General features: G+C 38.6%; 1 protein-coding gene and 1 pseudogene across 1 annotated transcript in view; one reads left to right on the plus strand and one right to left on the minus strand.

The window, feature by feature from the left end:
- Positions 1-1417: 1417 nt before the first annotated feature.
- LOC116752385 lies at positions 1418-1515 on the plus strand (annotated as a pseudogene).
- A 9242-nt stretch (positions 1516-10757) lies between these two features.
- SLC12A2 (solute carrier family 12 member 2) overlaps positions 10758-19246 on the minus strand; it is a 109928-nt gene continuing 101439 nt past the window's right edge. Inside the window, exons 25-27 of the mRNA XM_032628141.1 lie at positions 18141-18276; positions 15235-15302; positions 10758-13988 (exon numbers count right to left, since the gene is read on the minus strand). Of these exons, the coding sequence (XP_032484032.1) occupies positions 13853-13988; positions 15235-15302; positions 18141-18276 (340 nt within the window). The 3' untranslated portion in view covers positions 10758-13852. The remainder of the gene's footprint in view (positions 13989-15234; positions 15303-18140; positions 18277-19246) is intronic.

Genomic DNA, 19246 nt, shown 5'->3' on the forward strand with positions numbered 1-19246 from the left:
AAACGCTTCAGCAGGATTCAGTTCAGGTAAGGACTCTCTCCCTGGCTTACAGATGGTCACTTCCTCTCTGTGTCCTCCCATGGCCTTTCCTCAGTATGTGCATGTGTTGGGGGCTGGGGGGAATAACACATTTTGGTGTCTCTTCTTCTCACAAGGACCCTAATCCTATAGGATTTGATGTCCAGCTTTATGACCTCGTTTTTAAACTTAGTTACTTCCCTAAAGGCCCAATCTCCAAATACACTGGAAGTTAGGGCTCCATCATATGAATTTTGCGGGAGGCACAGGCATTCAGTCCATAAAAACCCCTTTTGCAAGACCAGGTGAAAGACACACTTTTCACCCAAAGGTGCTAGTGAAACCTACAGCTGCCTGCTATTGGCTCAATTTGGATCATAAGCTTGTTTTTGTAACAATCACTTTGAGTAGCCAGGCCAGAGTCAGGTGTCTACCCTAAAAGCCAGGATGGGGTTAGCCCCTCTAAAACAAGACAGGAAAAGAAGGAAATTATAAGCACTCATCAAAGAAAAGAGGCAAACTGAGGCCAAACAAATGCTAATGCCTACCCCACAGTGCAAGGCTACAAGTCAGAGAGTCTGCATGCCAGGCTTGGGTGGGGCAGAGGCCGTCTGTGTGACCAAGGGCAAGTCTTAAACCTCTCTATGGCCTTAGCATCCCCTGACAAGAGCATTGAAGATAAGGGGAGATAAGACGTGAAAGTCCTTAAGAATCAGAAAATCCGAACTCCCAGAACTGGAGGGTTAGGAGGAAACTTAGTGATGCTCTCACTTGACAAATGTTTAAAAATCTACTCTATAAAAGCAGATGTAAGACAGCCTGATATGAGAATCAAAATGGCTTTCACATCACTAGACTTAACGAAATCCATTTGCTAGTTGTAATAATTTTAAGCATGTCACTTCATCTCCCTTGGCCTCACTTTATTTTATGAATTAACTCATAATAATAATAATAATAATAATGGATGTATTAATTAACTAGTTGGGGAGAATCCCTTCACAATGTTTATCATCACTGTGTACATTTGAGATATCTTGCAATTTTAGTTGTCAATTATACATCAGTAAAACTGAAATAAAAAAACAAAAAAACTATTCTTGAGATGAAATCTGCAAACGCAACACACTTTACAAATGCAGAGGCAGAAGTGACACACTCACATATAACTCAGATGAGCCATACAGATATAAGGATATTGGAGTTGCAACATAAGGAAATTTCTCTGGAATGTGACATCTCTAAGGAGAAGAAATTGAGCAGGAAATGCTGCCTTCTTGTAAGTGGTCTCATTAGTGCAAAGCTCTGGACTTAGGTCACAGTTTGGACCCTCGCTACATCATTTTGAGACCTTGTGCCTCTGAGAATCTTCTTCCTTGTCTATAAAATGGGGATGGCAGTGTTCACTTTGGCAGCACATATACTGAGATTGGACGGATACAGAGAAGATTAGCATGGCCCCTGTGCAAGGATGTCAGGAAAAGGCCATATTTTTTTAATGTATAAACAACAAGGATATATTGTACAGCATAGGGAATTATAGCCATTATCTTGTAACAACTTTTAATGGTGTATAATCTGTAAAAATACCAAATCACAATGCTGTACACCTGAAACCAAAATTGTAAATCAACTATACTTCAATTTAAAAAATGGGGATAATTCCTACTTAAGATATTCTAAGATTAAATAATGACGTAAAATGCCTGGCACCTAGTGGGTATTCAGTTAATCGAGGTCTTAACCTCCCCTTTCCCTCATCCGCGTGACAACAGCAGCCTTGGGGTTTCCTGCGGTAATTCTACCCCAAATGCTTTCCCAGGCAGTTCAGTTACTCGAAACTGGATGTTACTGAATGTTACTGAGAAAACCTGGAAACTTTTTCTATTCTGAGAGAGGCAAAAATGTGCTAAAAAGAAAACAAGAGTATCTCCTCTGCTCCGGAGGGCAAGACCCTGAACTTCTTCCATCCTCAAAAGAGAATGGAGGTATAAACATTCAAGTCACAGACGTCACAGCCCACAGGAGCCACATGGGGGAGCCCCGTCAGGATAAACACGGATTCCGCAGCCCCAAGCGCTCCTCTGCGGGCTAGGCGCGCGCTGCTCAGCGAGGCGCAGTCTCCACGCGAGGGCGAAGAGAGCGCTGGCTTGTGGGGTGCGGCCTCCACGTGAGGGTAAGGCGCACGCTGCCCCGTGGGGCGGGGTCTCCCCGTGAGCGCGAGACGCGAGCTGCTCAGTGAGGTGGAGTCTCCAGGTGAGGGTAAGGCGCGCACCGCCTTATGGGGCGGGGCCTCCACGTGAGGGTAAGGCGCACGCTGCCCCGTGGGGCGGGGTCTCCACGTGAGGGCGAGGCGCGCGCTGCTCAGTGAGGTGCGGTCTCCACGTGAGGACAGGCGAGCGCTGCCTTGTGGGGCGGGGCCTCCACGTCAGGGTAAGGCGCACGCTGCCCCGTGGGGCGGGGTCTCCCCGGGAGCGCTTGGCGCGCGCAGCTCAGTGAGGTGGGGTCTCCACGTGAGGGCGAGGCGCGCGCTGCCTTGTGGGGCGGGGTTTCCACGTGAGGGTGAGGCCCACGCTGTCTCGTGGGTTGGGGGTCTCCACGTGAGGGCGAGGCGCGCGCTGCTCAGTGAGGTTTGGTCTCCACGTGAGGGCAAGGCACGCGCTGCCTTGTGGGGCGGGGTTTCCACGTGAGGGCGAGGCCCACGCTGCCTCGTGGGGCCGGGTCTCCACGTGCGGGCGAGATCTGTCTTGCCTCTCCTCTAAACCGCAGAGAGCCGACGAGGTTCCCCCTAGCCAGTCTTCACTCCGCTCTGACTGGCATTTGATAAAACTGAAGTCAGAATAAGGAAGAAAGATGTTTTTAAAACTATAAAAGGTATTAAAGTTGAGTTATTTTCAAAACCCTCCCCCTCCAATTAAATAAATGGTGAAATTTGAGAACTGTCAAAAAGAAGACCGAAGGGTACGATCTAAGTCATAATTACACTTGTACTAACTGTAAGAAGAGGGCGCAGACAAGGAGAGAAGGGAACGAGGAGAGGAGGGCGGGCGGGCGGAATTAGCAAGGTTTCTTCAGTTGGTCTGCACCAGAGTTGGGCGTGAGCCGGGTTAAGCAGGAAAATTCCCCGCTCCATTTAGGCCCTCTAAATGGAGGAGTATGTCAACCTTCAGTCTTCTCAGAAAAAGGACCTCTCAAAAGACTGGAGGTTTAACAACAAATGAGGATTTGCTTCAATTTGTGTATTTTTTGACACAAAGTTTTCTCAAAACAGCGGGCACCTGTGGGTCCGAATTGTTCAGTAATCCTCAAAGAACGAAAGCCACTAAGAAAAGCGTTTAAAGGGCAGTTGAGGTAACAGCCGGTGCCTGGACTTGGCCAAGCGGGTGAGTAATTTCTTAAGTACTTTGACACCTAACTAAACACTGGCTCCTTTTCCTCTTCGACTTGAGCATTTCACCCCCAGCCCTATCGCCCTCTGACAAGGGTGGGCTGGAGCCCCAGGGCTGCTCCTGACACGCTTTCCCCCAGCTTGCTTCTCGCGCCGAGTTTGGGGGTCAAATCGCCTGGAATCGACCTTTTAAAAATGCCTTAAAGGAGGGCGCCCTCGCCCAGCTGCCCAGCCCCCCGTGTCCTTGGGTGTCATCTCGCGTTCTTCTCCTCCACTGCCTCCCCTTACACGATTCTACTCCTTTATATTTACTGAGGACCTATTATGTCCCAGTCACTGTGCTAAGTATTAGGGAGACAGCCACCAATAACCACTTATTAAATGACCCCTTCTGCAAATAATGATAGCCTAGTGATTAGCATGAAGGAAACAAAATAAATTCTTGAATTGAAATAGTTGTTGCAGGTTAGGTCTCAAGAATTCAAGCATACATCTTATGCATATCATTACTGTGTAGTTGTTACCACTAGAGCACTAAATCAAATCGCCCATTTCAGAAAGCTCCAGTCCTAGTAAGGCTCCTGTTCCTGTAATTTCATTCATCCATTCTCCTGTTATCATCAGCCTTCCTCTCTATATAATTAATTTTTTCACTAATTAATTAATTCCCAAATCCTATATTGAAAACTCCTAGCTGTTCACAACTGAGATAAGCCACTGGAGATACGAAAATGAGTATGTCAGTTAAATTAATAGGGAAATCAAATATATAACAATGCCAATGGCCCAAGAAAAAAGATGAGAGGGCTGCAGTTCGGCAACGGGTGTCAGAGAAGTTGACTTTTGAGATGTGTCATAAAGAAAGAGCAGGATTTTGCCAGTTGGGAAAAGTCATGAGTAATATTTACGTAACATTTTCTCATTCATAAAGTATGTATAAGAGCATGGGTTTGGGAGGCAGTTGGTCCTCAGATACTTGGCAAGACAAGGCATTGATGGCACATGCTTTTTCACAATGATAAAACAAATTCGTTCAGTTTTTAAATATTTCACCACTCCCACTTAGTTCCAAAAATGTACTGATACTACAGTATCGGTGAAGAAGTTGGAGTGGAGTGGAAAAGAGAAAGGATGTGAAAATCCAGGGGTAGCCCTAATAATTTGAGTATGTGCCATATAGTCCTAATAGTATTAATACTTCACCTATCAGTCAAGGTTAAATGGAAACAAAATAAACTACATGGTCCATAGGGTTCATACGATTAAAAAAACAGTTCTTTTGTTCATCATTCATTTCATTTATTCAGACATTCAGCAACATTAAGTGCCCACTATGTTGTAAGCCCTGCTTAAAGTCACTGCTCCTAGGGTGCTCCCAGGATGGTGTAAAACACAGAACAAAGCAAGTAACTCCAGTGTCGGTGGTGAGGCTATGGCAGGGGCAAGTGGGTGAGCACAGAGGGGCACAGCAGAGAGGAGGGACCGCTAATGCAGCCTGGTGGCACCAGAGAAAACTTCCCAGAGCAGTTGATTCTGAGCTTCCTCTTGAAGAGCAAGGTCAAGGACAGACCAGCCCGTGAAACTGAGATGTTCAGCTGCTTGGAAGCAAAAGCTCTGTGCAGATGGTTAATCTGGCTGGAGTAGAGAGTTAAAGACACAGGACAGTGGGAGCTGAAAATGAACCTAAAGAAGTTCATTTTCAGAATGACGTAATTAATATGAGAGGCAAAGAGACAAATGAGAAACCTGTTGTAATAATGTGAACTATATGATCATTTTGGCTAATCCACAAAGTCCGGGTCTGAGTTAGAGGACTAGAAGAGAATAAAGATTTGGACTTAGTTTTAAGTGGCCTTCGCTTGGGTGTGCTGAAGAATTTAGCAAAGAAACAGTGCAAAGGATACAAGTCAGTGGATGTAGCTCTGAGGTGGCCCTCTAGTTCCTCAGGAATGCACCCACCACATTCAGGGGATATGGAGGGAGAGAGCCTTCGGGAGAGAGGAGCCCAAAAGCGTGGCCCACATCAGTACCCAAGGAAGGGTCCGTCTCCTCCAGGTGTGGGAATCATTCCTCTGCCCTGACTTTAAAATCCCGAACTCTTTCTTACCATCACGTTAGGATTAGAGCAGGCCTGACGTGGTCAGTCTCACAGTGTTGGAAATCGGAACTGATGTCATAGCTAATCTATTGGTTGGAGAGAGGTAGAAATTTGAGTTGCTTAGGAGGAAAACATCAATAAGATTGGGTGATGGATTATCCTGAGGGGTGAGCAAGAAGATGGCGTCACTCACGGTGCCCTGAGTGGTTGAGTATTTTCTTATTTCTAATTCAGAAGAGATGGGGGAGAAAGAGCTCACATCAGCTGAACACTGTCCATATGTCACCTGTTTACATATTTTAACTTATTTAAATTTCACAACCCCTCTCTGAAGTGAATAGTATTATCCTCATAGTAGAGTCGAGGAGCAAGGCTTAGAGGGGCTGTGATCACAGTAAATAGCAGTCAGGACGGGAACCCAGGTCAGTCTCTCTGGAAAGCCACGTCTACATTTCTATTTCCTCTCACAAGAGGACCTTCCAGTATGTTTATACTCAACTTCCCTGAAAAAATATGGTCTCCTGCAGTGAGCAGAAAATAATATTCCTTTCACTGTACTATACTGGTGACTTTCTTCTTTATCATTTTTTTAAGTTCAAGAGATAGCTCTTGTTTATCAGCTATTCCAGTACAACAAGTTCATCCAACAGAACATGTCAGCTCTCTGTGCAACCTGAGCTCATGTGCAGCTTTCTGCCAAGGAGCTAATGTTGTGCCGTGGTTTTAGAAATAGAAGAGTATCTTTGATATTTTGGAATACTTAAGCCTGTTGGAGATAGGAGCATGACTTTTCCTTTATCTACATCCTGCTATTTGCAAGATAGTGATACCTTTTGGAAACTAACGATTTTTTTTCATAGATTTGTATCTTAGAGTATACTTTTCTGGGATTAAGAGGAAAAAAACTCATATTCCATGTGATTTAGGAAGGGGAGAATTAAATGTAGAGCATTGCTTCTCTATTTTTGTTTCTTTAGCCGTGACACCTGAGAAAATTAATGGAAGTGATAAATCCAAAAGTGTCTCTTCTAAGGATCAGAAACAAATCCAATTGAGAAAGGAGAAAAAAAATGTAAAAAAGAAAATGAATATATCAAGTGTATAAAGTTTGAGATTATCAAATCATGCTCGAATTGCTAGAAATTTCAATACATAGGAATAAACATTTAATGAAGGATTATTAAAACTGACACAGCAAGGAATAGAAAACCTAAGTAAACTGTAACTGTGGAACGAAATCAGCATAATTTAAGCATTGCTTCTGAAGAAGGCTCTAGTCCCAATTGTGTTGGTAAATTATTTCGGTGTTCAATAGCTAATTGTCGTGTTGGGTTCCAGACCCTGAAACTTATCTTTCACTCATGTTCTAAACAGCTCCTTTATCTTCCTCCCGCATGCACACCTTTCCCCGGACTTGCTCGGCTTCCTGTTTCAATTTCACCATCCACCTGTGGCCCAAGCCAGAAACCTTGATGTCATCCTCACCTCATCCCCTAGTCTCTCCTCCTAACCACACTACATTCTATTGCCTTTAAAAACTCTTTCCCAATATGTTTTCTGAATCTAAACTCTTTCAGTTCTTCCTGCTACTCACTTGGTTCAATACCCTCCACTCCCCTGACATCTCTCTCTACAACTATTGTAATGACCTTCCATCTGATACCCATGCCACCAGTGCCCACTGGCTCCCTCTACTGTAGGCTGGCGGTAATGTATGTCTTCTCCAGAGAAGTTAATCCTGCACTACACTTTTAAAATCTTTTTGGGGCTTACCATTGCATGGGCATGGTTCAAGGGTAACAGGGTGAGCTGCTGAGAATTTAGTGCAACATAGTAGGAAAAATCAACCAAACTGCTTTCAATTTCTTTAGAAAAAGTACGGTACTGTGCCTATTTTGGTGAGGGAAGACTCTGCTATTACCATTCTAAATGCATTTCTAAATGGCTATTGCATTTCTAGATACTGTAGGAAAAGCTGAATCTTCTGTGATCTGGAGCCTACTAACTGAGCTTTTCTGAATTTTCCCATGAGGACCATTGTCAGGGAAAGGGGAAGGGAAAGGCTGGTTCTTGTTCTGGGGTTGGGGGAGGCTGACCCCCCCAGTGTGGGCAGGGACTGGGGTGGGAGGGAGTTATGGAGAGATACTTCCCTAAGGAGAAAGGACAAGATGGGTGTGCAAATGGAGTTGCTGCAGACTAGGGAATCAGGAATCCACTGCCAAATAACCCTATGAACAGAAACTTTGAGTCAGGGATGGCTGGGTTGGAAGACAGGGAGGGGAGTGGATTTGAAGCATTTGGCTGCAGAGTTTGGAAACCTAGTAAAGCTGTCAGTGGCTTGGGTTTGGCCTGCGAGCTGTTCACCTTTGAATCAACCTCTGGAACCTGGGCAAGCCATCACTTGGAGAAGGAACCAGCCACTGGTGTAGACCAAAGAAGAGAGCTGAGGCCCTTCCCTAATTTCCTGGGCTACATAAACCCCAGACTGCAGGGCAAACCCAAAGAAGAGGGCATGGCTTCTGAAAACTAATGAGGTTATTGTAGCCATCAACATACCACGTTTTTACTACAGTTGTTGTTGAACCACTGGGATTGAGTTGTTTTTTTCAGAAGCCATAGAGCACACTATGCAGTGACAGTCTTACCTGAAGAATCAAGTGAAGCCAAGAGAGGCAAAGGAGAGAGAAGGAAAGGTAGAGACAGAACCTTAGAGTCTCTGCTTTTACACAAACTTGAGTCCCTGAACTGAGCTGTCTTCCTGGACTTCTTTTTCTGTTAGTGTGCTTTAGGTTCTATTCCTACCACTGAAGAAGATCTAACATAAAAGGAAAACACCGAGGAATGTGGAAGGGAGGTCATTATCTGAATTCACAGCTGAGGACATGGAAATAAGTGTACCCTGTGGAAGAAACTCAATAGATAAGGCATGAGTAAAGGACAAAGGCCACCGTAAAGAGAGGGTTATACTGGGAAGCTGCATTTGTGAAGGGGAGGACTTTCACTCAAAACAGAGATTGTTTGGCAGGAGCAATTAGATTTTAACAAACTCTCCAGGTGATTCTGATGCACTAAAGTTTGAGAACCACTCTTCTAGTGAGTGTTTCAATACATAATACATCTGTGCTTCCTTATCTTCAATTTTCTGAAAAACACCAACTGTGAAATTTACCTCAAGAATGCTAAACTCACAGGTGCATGGATAGTAAACAAAGGATTATCTTTACTGATGGAACAGCCATAGAGAAAGACTACCTGAAAGAGTTAGGTCATACCTCTGAGATTAGTACCACGTAGCTAAGAGGAGATGCTGATTAAAATCAACAGATTTTAAAATTCAGGAAAAAGAACAAAAAAAAGAAACAACAAAAAAACTAACTTCCATTCTTTACAATTCACTGTTTCCCAGAAGGAAGAATGAATGCAAGACTTTTAGCCATAAAAGCAGTCTTTCACAATCCATGAACCTCTCTTGGAGTGTAACTTTCCATCCTACTACCCCCACCCCAATTCCCAAATAGTTCTTGTCATCTTTTAAATGTCTTGACTAGTTAACACTTCTAGGAACCTCAAAGGAGTTTTCATGGCTTAAGCAAAAATGTTGTGTGCTTGAAATAAAAATAACCTGTGTTATATTGTTCATACAGATAAACTCTTAAAGCTCACTCCTTTTCAAACTGTGATGACCTCCTTTTAAAAACAGGTTACTTGGGACTTAATTTTAAAAGAGCAAATGCAATCATATCTTACAGTAGTAGTTGTTATATGTCTTCTGTGTACTATATGTAAATCAAAAACACACTGCCTCCTTACTTTTAAAAGTTTTTGCTCTGTTATTAGAGATATGAGCTGGATATGAAATTATCCTGTAAACTGCTTCCCTTTTTCAGACTAAGTTAACACTTCCAGAATAAAATCTCCACAATTCTCTACCCCCAAAGCTTAATTAGCAGTATTCTAATGAAATTTTGACAAGTACCGAGTCTGGGAGGTCTGTTTTTGCTTTCAGTATCCATGGATCACTGATCCTATTCTGTGGATTAAACAAGTAAATTTCATTTGTAGCTGAGGGCAGAGTATCTTGCTAATTGGCATTCATATCCCCAAAAAGTGGAACAAAGGATATGTGTTAACAAGACACCATCATTTTGGGAATGAGTTCCTGATCTGTGAGGACAGCAGCCACAAGTAAGGCTGCAGGAAGAGACATATTCAGAAGTCTTCACATTTTCCTCTAAAACAGTAGTTTCAAACTCTTAACCTTGTGTAACACAAAATTCAGTTGTAGCTTCAAGGGGAAAAAATGGGCTGAAGTTCTTAATGCTACCATTTAATAGCCTACCTGAAACTCCTGTGCCACACGTAAAACAGGTCTATAACCATTGCCTCCAGACTCTATAAGAAGACTGAGTTCTTCAGGTATTTTAATAGTCTACAAAAAAATCTATTTCTAACTGATTAGCCCACCAATACCTTTTATGTATCTACTATCTGAACTAGCTAAAAAGTACTTTCTGATGAGGGCATCCTAGGACTTCTGCTGTCTTTACTCAGATAGTTAAACTACCATCTATTTCCTCTGATCCTACAGACATCCTGTTGATACATAAACAAAGACAGAAGTGTATCAAAGCATTTATCTTTTATTCCCAGTGAAAGAACAAAAAAACCCTGCTGGCTCAAATATGTAATTACATTCCTGTTTTGAAAACCACTGGATGCTCTGATGGTAAATGCCACATTCATAGCTGCCTTTGAATTCTCATAAACACCCCATACACATAAAGAAGTGAGCAAACTGGCCCGAACAGCAGCTTATTGGAGAATAAGCAAAAAGCAAAGATCATACAATGGACACTTACATTTGTTTCAGATCTATTAGGTAGCCTGTGGCCAATCTATACTTGTAACTGCAACTTGCATTACCTGAGCACACACTTGCTGGGCAGATAAGTGAGTAGTTTGGAGATGACCAATCTATTCCAGCCATTAAGTTATGGATCAGGCAGCAGTGAATGTATAATGGCGACATCCCTGAAGATGAAAGATCTGTGCTCTAGGCCAACATCCTTTGTTGACATGACCTTGGGAATTTGCTACAATGCTCCAAGCTAAATAGCAGAAGAGAGAGAAATAGCTATCCTGAACATATAACACACCTACTGTAATGTTCAAATGATAAAGTGAAACTGCTTTGTAAAACTGTAAATTAGCTTTGCCAAAAATCTTAGAAAGAAAAGAATCAGATTATACTCAGGGGCTATGAATCCATTTTAATCTTCTAGTTTCCTCATTCATAACCATGTGATTTAACCAAAAGACAAAGCAGAATTAGAAAAGTTAAATCATTTACAAAATATCAAAATGAGCTGCATCTTATATGGCTCAGTCTCACTGTCAATATAACTAGTGATTATTCCAAAGGCTTAAGGATAGTGAAAAATTTCAAACAACTTTTCCAAGGTGTGAATATTAAAGTAAAAGCCATTTAAAAAACTCAGACATCCATGAAGTAAATTGTATAAATGTGGTTAAATCACAAAGTTGACATAGATTTATAAAACATAAAATATAAGAGTAGACATTAAATTGTTTTAATGAATCCACTTCCTTTATTGCAGTAACCTCTGTACAAAGCAGCAACTGCAATACTCAACAGTAAAACATTAGAAAAGCATTTCTGTGACAGTTATAGTACAGTATTATCAAAATATTACATTTTCAAACTTAGTAGATAAACATCCACCAGAGCTCAAATCTTTAAATTATTTTTCCATAGTCTTTAAAAATATGTACTGTTAGAAAGCATAAAAAAAGAATGTAAAAGGAAACCTAAAATACAAATGAAATAATGTAACAAATAAATATTTGATTTAATTAACTGTTAATAATCACCTTAACACCACCATTCTCTAAACCCACTGAATTTTTACCTACAGAAATAATGACGTGTCATATGCCATTACATAATTATTTATTTCCAAGTTATCACCAATGATTAGAACTTAAAAAAATTTGGCATTAAAATAATGAAATTCAGCATAAATAAAATAGAGTAGAATAGCTTCAACACTAGCTAGCATCTCTAAGAATTAATTGCTGAAATTTATTAGAGCACTACAACAACCTTGAAAATTTTGACCTGGTATCTAGTGTTAAGTGAAAGTAATGCATTATTTTTTAAAGTGAAAAGCTTCTTAACATTATTTCACAGACAATATTACCCTCCCCCATTATGCATATTTAGATATATTTTATGTACTTTATACACATATGTATGATGCACGACATTTGGTTCCTGCAGTATAGATCACAATGATGTTTTCCTGAATGGGAAAAACTTAAAAAAAAAAAAAAAAAGTATGTGTACCTGTGCACATTTCAAGATAGCAGCACTCAGTTATGCCCTATTAACCATTTTAAAAGCTCAAACATATTGTTTACTGAATAATATGACATTTCTACTGTCTTTCTCTCCAAACACTACAAAACCTCCAATAAATGGTACAATGCTATGAGTTATAACATTGGAGAAAACGGTTAGAAAAACAATTACCTCATTCTCTTAACATTCTGAATTTAAAATTATTATCAGATCTCCTTTATGGTGTTAACTTAGTTCATACTCATGCAGCAAAAATACTGCACTACTGAACAACAGTAGTAATTTTATAGATTTCTATCAAGATTCATGAAAACCTACATAAACTCTGCACCAGTGAAACTCATACCAACGAACACACTGAACAGTACTTTAGATGAAATGTTCTCCATTTTCTAACTGAATAACTGTGAAGTTATATGCCCTTCAAATGATCACCTTTCTTCTCCATGAAACCAGTCTTTCAATCTGTGAACTCATGTTTACTGAAACAAAAAAATTTAATCTGATGAATCTTGATCACTTTAAAATGCAAAAAACCAGCAACATGTCATTATAAATACACATATGCATCTGTGTATGCATATACATATACACACACACATACAGATATGTAGACATATTATCCCTTGAAATGTTTCTAGGAAATCCTTCCTTGAATAAAAAATGAAAAACTTCACATTAATAATTGCATATAAAGCTTTTAGTAACAGTACATAATGCACTGTCAAAACGGTACTAGTAGACTATGATGTCAAAACAGACATTTCAAAAGCACAAACTGGCAGTTTTTCTTAACACAAAAGTTTTAAAGTATTAAGAATGGATTAAATTTAAATGTTCAGAATAATCTGTTCAAACCTGAGTATATTAATTAAGACTATGAGCTTGACAATTGAATGAATTGAGCCTAAAAACATTTCACTAAGAAACCAGTGGTCCATTTAACCATTCAGTGAAACACTAAATATTTTAATTATTTATAAAAAGGATGATATAGTGATATTCCATGTGTTTATTGAAATATTCTATTAAACAACAATGCTTTGTCTAATTTTCCTCCAGAAAAGTCTTTTAGCATTTCTTAAAAGTTCCTCAGATTTGAGGAAAACCCTAAATTAGGACAGATCTTTCTTCTAATAAATACAAACGATCTTAAAGATTTTTGTCTAAAGAATGACAATATGTGATTTTTCAGCATGGTATATAGAAGTACTGGATAAATCTTCAACCTTCCCTAAGGTTTCAAGAAATAGTAATCAAATAAGATATAAATAACAGCCAATTAGAGGTTTAAAAAAAAGAAGTCTATTTGGCCTTTTTTCCCCTAGATCTACATTGATACATATTCATGAAAACCTAAACTTGGGGTCACTTTTTGGTTCCCATTTTTTTTCTTGCATTTTCATTAATTCGCCCTAATTCTCACTAATATCTGACAGACACCTTTACAAAAGTAATAGAAAACATACAGTACTCAACACTAATTGGTCAGTGGAAAAAGAAAAGCAGTGTCCATTTTATTTTAAGGTGAAAGAGACTAGAAATAAAAATAGCTGAAGGCAAAGTTTGACATTCTACAAATTTATAAAAGATATAGTGATGAAATTTGGTTAATTTCAGAAGGCACCTCAAGGCTAAAGGCTTTTTGTACTCCTTTCATCAATCAAAAAATAACACACTTTTATTGCTATTCAAGTAGCAAAGGAAAAATTTACTCTCACAAGCTTCAGTCCAACAAGGAATCATCATTCACTAAGATAGAGATAAGGAATTGACTAAAACTGAAGTCTCCATACACATAGCAATGGAGCAACTTCTCTGTGTGCTTTCAAATTAATGAAATAGTGAAATTAAGTCAGTTTGCCATTGTGATGTTAACGTGTCATTGAAGATTTCAGTGATAGCAGTTACTTCACTAGGCACTGAAGTACCGTCTGGAGGGCTGTCCACTGTGCAGACAGAACATTTAAGAATAGAAGGTAAGGACACTCTGATGATTCCCACGGACTAGGAGAATTGGTGGTAGGTCCTTGGATAGAGCTTCTAACCATGCCATGTAGAGAGCACTAGACACAGCACCTTTTCGTGCAACTGGGAGACTCCTGGTATCAAAAAAAGAAAGGAAATTAGACAATGCATTTAAGTTGAGAAGAATAAAATGTAAGAATTACAAACTAAGTCACAGTAATAGTAACTAAAAACTACTATAGTTACAGAATATTTTTGAGTGCAGGGAAATTCTGCATATTGTTTAGTAACTACTCACATATAATTATTCCCATTTTTTTCAAGTTTGAACAAAATATTTCTCAAAAATAAGAATAGCAAATAAATATTTCTATAAACCCTAACACATCTGGTATCTAACATTAAACCTCAAATTTCCCCTTAGAATTCTCTTAGATAGAAATTCTTCTATCTGAATTTTGATAGTGGTATCTATACATGGACAAATGAAATTCAAACATAATTAATTCTACATATTAATGTTCAATTTCCTTTATCTCTCTCTGGACTCTCATTTCCATTTGTAGATAGTGATAGTATGTCCAGTTGCTCCACAGAGTGTCTCTCTCCAGATTTCTATGTTTTAGTGACTTCCATTACAGATACTTAATTATCATCAGCAAAATCTGAAATTTTCTGGTGTATTAAATATTTGTTGTTAATCAAACTAACAATCCTTTGGTATTACTTTATTTCATCATTTGGCATGTTTCAGAGATCTGAGCCTTCTTTACCTATATAAGGGCCCAGGCTCCAGGACTGAGAAAATTTGGGTTCAAGAAAGATCTAGCTAACCTGGTTTTGTGGAGCAAAAGCCAGAGTAAGCATAAGCATCGATATTCAATGTGAAGACAATGCGTTTAGATGTAAATTTTGTGTGTGGGAACTTGGTGGGAATTGAGATAGGAACTACTTTTTAAATTTAATCCTCCACATAACTTGATGGAATTATTTCTATGAAGCAGCTGCCTGGGATCGACGTTTTAACTTGCAGCCCTCATACCCCACAAATGTTGATGGCTATGCTGTGGTGTTTCCAAAGCTAAGGGATTTTTTAAAAGTAGGAAAAAGGATAAAGGAAAAATCGCAGAATAAACTATTATGATAAAGAAGTACTTAGATTCATGCAAGCTTAAGGTTAATATCTTTGTTTTTCTTTCCTCCTATCTTAAATGATTTCTTCATATGCTTAAAGCAAAGAGTATTTAATAAGTATTTTTCCTCATAACCACAAAGTCATTATGGATGTTATATAGATATATACTTGGTAATAGAAATGAATCCTAATTGAATTATCATAAAATGAATACCCAAGGAAATCTTTGTATAGGTATTACTTACATGACAATGATATTAGCTGTGTTTGAATGTTCCTTTAATAATTCATTTAACCTGATCTGCCGGTATGTCTGAAATAAAACAGAACAAAGTCATTACTAGACCTTTTGAAAACTGGAATTTACCCTGGTTCATAAAGCTATTAAGTAGACAAAAAGAAACCAAAATCAATTTTGGTATAATAAAAATATCTTTTCCAGAATTAAAAAAAAAAATGCTTTGCACTATCCAAATATAATTACAACTTAAAGTAGATTTAGTTTACACCACTGGTTCCTCTCACAACCAACTGCAGTTCTTTTTTTTTTTTTTTAACATCTTTATTGGAGTATAATTGCTTTACAATGCTGTGTTTCTGCTTTATAACAAAGTGAATCAGTTATACATATTCATATATTCCCATATGTCTTCCCTCTTGCGTCTCCCTCCCTCCCACCCTCCCTATCCCACCCCTCTAGGTGGTCACAAAGCACCAAGCTGATCTCCCTGTGCTATGCGGCTGCTTCCCACTAGCCATCTATTTTACGTTTGGCAGTGTACATATGTCCATGCCACTCTCACTTTGTCACAGCTTACCCTTCCCCCTCCCCATATCTTCAAGTCCATTCTCTAGTAGGTCTGTGTCCTTATTCCTGTCTTGCCCCTAGGTTCTTCATGAACTTTTTTTTTTTTTCTTAAATTCCATATGTATGTGTTAGCATACGGTATTTGTTTTTCTCTTCCTGACTTACTTCACTCTGTATGACAGACTCTAGGTCCATCCACCTCACTACAAATAACTCAATTTCGTTTCTTTTTAGGGCTGAGTAATATTCCATCATATATATGTGCCACATCTTCTTTATCCATTCATCTGTTGATGGACACTTAGGTTGCTTCCATGTCCTGGCTATTGTAAATAGTGCTGCAATGAACATTTTGGTACATGACTTTGAATTACAGTTTTCTCAGGGTATATGCCCAGTAGTGGGATTGCTGGGGCATATGTTGGTTCTATTTGTAGTTTTTCAAGGAACCTCCATACTGTTCTCCATAGTGGCTGTATCAATTTACATTCCCACTAACAGTGCAGGAGGGTTCCCTTTTCTCCACACCCTCTCCAGCATTTATTGTTTCTAGATTTTTTGATGATGGCCATTCTGACCGGTGTGAGATGATATCCCATTGTAGTTTTGATTTGCATTTCTCTAATGATTAATGATGTTGAGCATTCTTTCATGTGTTTGTTGGCAATCTGTATATCTTCTTTGGAGAAATGTCTATTTAGGTCTTCTGCCCATTTTTGGATTGGGTTGTTTGCTTTTTTGATATTGAGCTGCATGAGCTGCTTGTAAATTTTGGAGATTAATCCTTTGTCAGTTGCTTCATCTGCAAATATTTTCTCCCATTCTGAGGGTGGTCTTTTCATCTTGTTTATGGTTTCCTTTGCTGTGCAAAAGCTTTTAAGTTTCATTAGGTCCCATTTGTTTATTTTTATTTCCATTTCTCTAGGTGGTGGGTTCAAAAGGATCTTGCTGTGATTTATGTCATAGAGTGTTCTGCCTATGTTTTCCTCTAAGAGTTTGATAGTGTCTGGCCTTACATTTAGGTCTTTAATCCATTTTGAGTTTATTTTTGTGTATGGTGTTAGGGAGTGTTCGCATTTCATACTTTTACATGTACCTGTCCAGTTTTCCCAGCACCACTTATTGAAGAGGCTGTCTTTTCTCCACTATATATTCTTGCCTCCTTTATCAATGATAAGGTGACCATATGTGCATGGGTTTATCTCTGGGCTTTCTATCCTGTTCCACTGATCTGTATTTCTGTTTTTGTGCCAGTACCATACTGCCTTGATTACTGTAGCTTTGTAGTATAGTCTGAAGTCAGGGAGCCTGATTTCTCCAGCTCCGTTGCTCGTTCTCAAGATTGCTTTGGCTATTCGGGGTCTTTTCTGTTTCCATACAAATTGTGCAATTTTTTGTTCTAGTTCTGTGAAAAATGCCAGTGGTAGTTTGATAGGGATTGCATTGAATCTGTAGATTGCTTTGGGTAGTAGAGTCATTTTCACAATGTTGATTCTTCCAATCCAAGAACATGGTATATCTCTCCATCTATTTGTATCATCTTTAATTTCTTTCATCAGTGTCATAATTTTCTGCATACAGGTCTTTCGTCTCCTTAGGTAGGTTTATTCCTAGATATTTTATTCTTTTTGTTGCAATGGTAAATGGGAGTGTTTCCTTAATTTCACTTTCAGATTTTTCATCATTAGTGTATAGGAATGCTAGAGATTTCTGTGAATTTTGTACCCTGTTACTTTACCAAATTCATTGATTAGCTCTAGTAGTTTTCTGGTATCATCTTTAGGATTCTCTATGTATAGTATCATGTCATCTGCAGTGACAGCTTTACTTCTTCTTTTCCGATTTGGATTCCTTTTATTTCTTTTTCTTCTCTGATTGCTGTGGCTAAAACTTGCAAAACTATGTTGAATAATAGTGGTGAGAGTGGGCAGCCTTGTCTTGTTCCTGATCTTAGAGGAAATGGTTTCAGTTTTTCACTATTGAGGACGATGTTGGCTGTGGGTTTGTCATATATGGCCTTTATTATGTTGAGGAAAGTTCCTTCTATGCCTACTTTCTGGAGCATTTTTATCATAAATGGGTATTGAATTTTGTCGAAAACTTTTTCTGCATCTATTGAGATGATCATATGGTTTTTCTCCTTCAATTTGTTAATATGGTGTATCACACTGATTGATTTGCAAATACTGAAGAATCCTTGCATTCCTGGGAGAAAACCCACTTGATTATGGTGTATGATCCTTTTAATGTCCCACTGTAGTTCTTGATACATATGTCTTAAGTTATTTTTTTTTTTAAATCACATGGAAGATTAATGAAAAGGAAGTAGGAGAGAAAGAATACCTTGGTCTTATAAAGTTCAAGCTCGTTATCTGTTATTCGCCATGGTTCATCTTCTTTCATTTTATCGGCAATATCTTGTTCTTTATCATCTTCATGAAGTCTGTATGGCTCAATCATTTCATCAAAAGCTACAATACTTAGAAAAACAGAATACAGATAATTAACCTTATGCTGAATTACTTAACAGTAAGATCTTAAACACTAAATTATAACTTGAAAAATTAGTGTAATTATAACTATAGATGTTAGTGTTTTCCAACCATCGTGCTCCCTTCCATACTCTGACTATAACAATCACTCTGGCAATTTATTTTGAAAATAGCAATCACTAGTTTCTCTAACTGATTAGAAATTTAGAATCATATTCATAATAAAAGAACTGCAATTTTAACTGCTAGTGCAGGTTTCCTTATATCTGCCCCTGCTCCTATACCCCAGCCCGCCAACCTAAATAAATTTCATCACATAAGCCAAAATGATCCTGTTAAACAATAAGTCTAATTGTGTTACTCCTTTACTCAAAACACTCAATTGCTTTCCCAGTTCAAGTACCACTGAAGAAAAGTAGTGTAAGAAAAGGTACTAGAACATTTTGAAGGGAGGAAAGGGCAGATATTAAACATTTAAAATCCAGAATTAAGCTGTAGGTCCAAAGATACTAAAAAGGACAAAAGATAGTGGAAGAACATGAACAGCATTCTAAACCTCTATGAATGTAAAAAACATATTTTTCAGAACCAGTCTCATACAAATCTCCTAGTATATATTCTTCTATAAGAGAAAAAAATGTCTCCCTGACTACAACCTTACAAGGTATACCTTACTGTTCTCTACTTAAAATGAATTCTTTATACCAGCTTCATCATATATTCAACATATATCTGAAAGTAATTAAAATTATGTACAGTAATATAAATATATATAATTATAACAACTTCCATATATCATTTCCAGGTAGAATAGTCCACGAGTCTACTTTTCTTTGACTCTTGAGAATTCTGAATGCAATTACTATAGGCAAATTCTTAGATTTATTTTTTTCCCTATTTCAGTAAAAAACCAAAATAGTGGAAGGTATTACACATGTGGAGTAAGGACTGAGTGGT

The sequence above is a fragment of the Phocoena sinus genome, chromosome 3, assembly GCF_008692025.1.
Source record: "Phocoena sinus isolate mPhoSin1 chromosome 3, mPhoSin1.pri, whole genome shotgun sequence".
NCBI classification, from domain to species: Eukaryota; Metazoa; Chordata; class Mammalia; order Artiodactyla; family Phocoenidae; genus Phocoena; species Phocoena sinus.